This window comes from Apium graveolens, chromosome 1 (assembly GCF_009905375.1).
Source record: "Apium graveolens cultivar Ventura chromosome 1, ASM990537v1, whole genome shotgun sequence".
Classification (NCBI taxonomy): domain Eukaryota; kingdom Viridiplantae; phylum Streptophyta; class Magnoliopsida; order Apiales; family Apiaceae; genus Apium; species Apium graveolens.
In genome coordinates, this window is record NC_133647.1 from 176,394,962 (window position 1) to 176,399,339 (window position 4,378).

The 4,378-nt window shown below is 31.9% G+C and overlaps 1 protein-coding gene across 1 annotated transcript; it reads left to right on the forward strand.

Annotated features, from left to right (window-relative positions):
• The first annotated feature begins 2,407 nt into the window (after nucleotides 1-2,407).
• Nucleotides 2,408-3,178, forward strand: LOC141711784 (F-box/kelch-repeat protein At3g23880-like). Its single transcript, XM_074514464.1, has one exon. The coding sequence runs from the start codon at nucleotides 2,408-2,410 to the stop codon at nucleotides 3,176-3,178; it is 771 nt and encodes a 256-aa protein (XP_074370565.1).
• Nucleotides 3,179-4,378: the final 1,200 nt, after the last annotated feature.

A 4,378-nucleotide genomic window follows, 5' to 3' on the forward strand; every position in this document is an offset into this window, starting at 1 on the left:
TAGTGAACTTTAAAGAATTTTGTGTTAATCGTTTTTGGAGGTCTAAGGTTAACTATATTTGGATTTTAGCAAGTATATAGTGGCAAGTAAGATTATATAAGACATCCACGTAAATAGAATCATTAAGGACTTAATCCAAAACAATTCAAACTTTAAAGGATCCCTAAAAGGAAATTTATTGTTCAGTGACCTAAAGCACAGCTGTTTGCAAATGAACTCGAGCTCGGTTCATTAAGAGCTTGGTTCGTTTCGGTTTGTTAATGATTCGAGCTCGAATTCGAACACAAAAATGTGTGTTAAGAAAACAAGCTCGAGCCGAGCTTTTGGCATGTTCGACTCGAGCTCAGCTCGTACTTGACTCGGCTCAGTTCGGCTCGAACTCGGCTCGGTTTGGCTCGAAAAAAATTCATAAAATAATAATATTTTATATATTGAATTATTATAATATTATTCAGATTTTTTTATAAATATTTCTCAATTATTGAACCGTATGGATGTTAAGATATATATTTTAGTAATCTGAAAAAAGTTTCAAACAAAAATAAATTTATTTAATTTGATATTTTAATATTTAACAAGTTATTTGAGTACTACTACTAACTAGTGATTGGTGTTTGATTTCTTTCAAAACTATTTATAAATGATTCAATCGTACAAATATCAAGATCTATATATTTTAGTGATATTATAAAAAAAATTAAAAAAATATATTTGGTTTATTATTTTAACAGTTAACTACTAGTTTGATTGGTACTTCTTAATAGTGTTTAGTCCTATATTGATATCTCGATTTTTATTCCAAAATAATATTGTGAATGATCCAACCGTACAGATGTCAAAAATTATATATATTTTAGTGATTAGACAAAAAAGTTTTTAAACAATATTTTATTTGTTATTTTAACAATTAACTAATGGTTTGAATAGTATTTCTAACTAGTGTGTAGTCTCATATTGATGTTTCGATTTTTTTTAAAATAGTTATAAAAGATCCAACCGATATCAAGATCTATATATTTTAGTGATATAATAAAATTTTTAGAGAAAAATAAATGTATTTATTTTGCTATTTTAATAGTTTAATAGTGTTTAATCCTATATTGATATTTCGATTTTTTAAAAAATATTTATGAATGCTCCAATGCACGGATGTAGACCCGACAATAGTGGTATACGACACGTGAATACGGTACGAAAAGACACGAATAATTAGTGTTTGGATTCGAAAATTTGATACATGATCACGAAAAAACACAGATATAATTTGTGTCGGGTTTGGGTTTTCGAGATAGGTACACGACACGGAACGAAAGTAGACGGAGTAAATAAATAATTAAATTTTTAAAAATATATAATATACATATAGATACTAAATATCAAATATAAATGTTACCTATTCTAAATAACATTTATATAATTATAAATACTAAAATATATTTTATTGTTCCATAACCACGCGAGTGGGCAATTAACCATTTAATTATCTATTGCATTTTTTAACAATTAATTTTTTTCATATATAATCTGTGTACTTTAGTGTACTAAAGTGGATAAACACAAATATATTAGTTTCGGGTTAGTGTCACGAAATTGGTATATGAATGTAAATCCGGGCCGGGTTCGGGTTTAAGGTTTGATACATGAAAACACGAAAGTACACGGAACGTTTGTACATGATACAGAGCGTTGCCAGGTCTACACGAATGTTAAGATCTATATAGTTTAGTGATATGACAAAATTTTTAAAAATAAATAAATTTATCTTGCTTGTTATTTAAACAATCAACCAATTGTTTCCGATTATTTGAAGAGTACTTCTAATTAGGGTTTACTCTCATATTGATGTTTCAATTTTTTAAAAATATTTATAAATAATTCAACTGTATAAATGTCAAGATCTATATATTTTATTGATATGATTTTTTTTTTTAAAAATAAATGTATTTAATTTGTTATTTTAACAATCAACCGGTGATTTGATCAAAATTTTTTACTTCAACTCGGCTCGGCTCATTTTGATGGAGAAAACTCGTGATGGCTCGGTTCGACTCGGCTCGGTTGTGTTCCATAAAAACTCGCTCGAACTCAAACACGATTTTTTGTTCTTGAAGAAAACTCGGTTCGACTCGGTTTATTAGAAAAAAATTAAAATTTGGCTTGGTTCGATCAAACCTCGCTTGAGTTAGGTTGGTGAATAGATCTAACCTAAACAAGAAATCGGGAATAGTCCATGTAATTAACTTTCCCCAGCTGTCATAATTTTTCCTGAACGGTATTTATATATAGTTGAGAATTTTTTTTTACGAAATATTTTACATGCACTAAACAAACACGTCATTGCCTCAGGGTTAGGGTTAGCCTGTGTATTTATATTTTTATTCTTTCGACGTTTGATATCAAATCAAATATGGTCATCACAAGACCCCTAGCCGGTAATAACAAAGCAAAAGCAAGCAACAGTACTCTTGTTCCTCTGCTTCCACCAGAAATTATTGAATGGGAGATACTTAGTCGACTTCTCGTTCAATCACTTTTGCGATATAAATCTGTTTGCAAGTCCTGGAATTTGCTCATCTCAAGAAACCATAATTTCATCAAATCTCAGCTTGTTCTCAACCCCAACAAAGACTCTCTTATACTCGAACAACGGGTTTATCCCGGTATCAACTATGTTGACTCTTACATAGTTGGCTGCATTGATGGATTGGTATGTTTCTTCCGTTGGCCGGATGATGATTTAAAACTAGTAGAAATCAAAATATGGAATCCAGCCCTATATAGGTGCTTGGTATTACCAAGTCATCACCTGGAGAAAGATATCAAGCGTTATGATGTACTTTTAGGATTTGGTTTTGATTCGGTTGCACATGATTTTAAAGTAATGTATGGTACTAAGGTCATTGAGAAACAACCATTAGCAGTTGATGTATATTCATGCAAATCTGCTTGTTGGAAGAAGATTGCTTCCTCCAACATCCTTTGCAATGGCGAAATGCTGACACAGACACAGCCTATAATTGTCAATGGATGTCCTTTTTGGTTGATCCAAAAAAGTCAGGATGCAAAAATTAGTCTGGCTGTGATCTGGTTCGATGTTGGGTGCGAGGTTTTTAGGTTGTTGCCTAGTTTTGGTAGTATTGACCATTCAGTATCAAGAGTTTGTGAATTGATGAATTGATGAATTTCAGGGATTCTTTCGCAGTCATGGTCTACAAATGGTACCCGCGCTGTGTTGAACAGATTGATGTCTATACTTTCAACCATAGATGCAGTGATTGGAACAAGATATCTATTGGACCATTTACGTGTAAAGAGCCAAATATTAAACATATAGTACCTCAGACAACTATTTTGCTGTATACATCATTACGGTGTTTGAGGAATGGTGATATTTTATTTAGGAATTTTGATAGAGACATATTATACAACATCAATCTCGAAACCCACACAATCAAAATTCTTAAAGAAGGTGGCTCAAACAATATTGGAAGCATATGTCAATGTTTCAATTACTCAGAAAGTCTGATTTTGATTGAGGGGATGGAGCCCGTTTGTGAAAGAGGAAGAAAAGGTAGATTCAAATTTCTTCTTGGAGAAAGATTAGAATTAGCTGCTAGTTATCAATATACTATTTGATTCACTTATTGTTATATGATATTGTATTTCACATCCGTTTACAACTCTCGCTAACAAGGTCAATGTTCATCTATCAATTAATTTTATATACTTGTATCTTAAGATGTGTGGTAGAAATGTACAACCAAGACAACAGGAAGCAAAACAATTTATCATCTGTCCCCTGAAACTAAAGCCAGCCATGCAGTTCTAGCTCATTTAAGACTGTTATTTTTAATGCTTTCATACCTTTCATTAATTCCTGTGGGAAAAAAGGAGCATGCGAGACAATCAAGAATCATCTCTTACGTTAAACCAATAATACCCAAATAAGCAATTAAGAAGTTCCCTGAAATTTTGAAAGTTTGTTACATACAAGAGCACTAGCTGCAATCATCTTAATGTCTCTAAAACGCTCACTTTGCGAAGCATGAAAGTTATCTATCCGAAGTGTTAAGTCTATCTTCACAGACCACTTCTCTTACCACCAGGGTTTTGACAAGAATTTCAGCCAAATGAGTTATGCAGAGTTGGACAAGTAATACCTTGTAGATAGGTGATCCAACTCATAAGAGACGAGATAAGTTTGATGATATGGCGGAACATATTAGAGACAACTAAAGGCCCCGACACTACCCAATGTTATTTGTACATTTTATTTTCCAAAATATCGATAAAATTCTATCACACATTATGGTCAACGGTCAACGATCTACAGTCAATAGTCCTAAAGACTTTTACAAGGCGAAAGGGTAAAAGAAAT

Excerpts from the sequence above, each read along its gene's own strand:
- LOC141711784 (XM_074514464.1), top strand. The coding sequence starts at position 2,408 with ATGGTCATCACAAGACCCCTAGCCGGTAATAACAAAGCAAAAGCAAGC.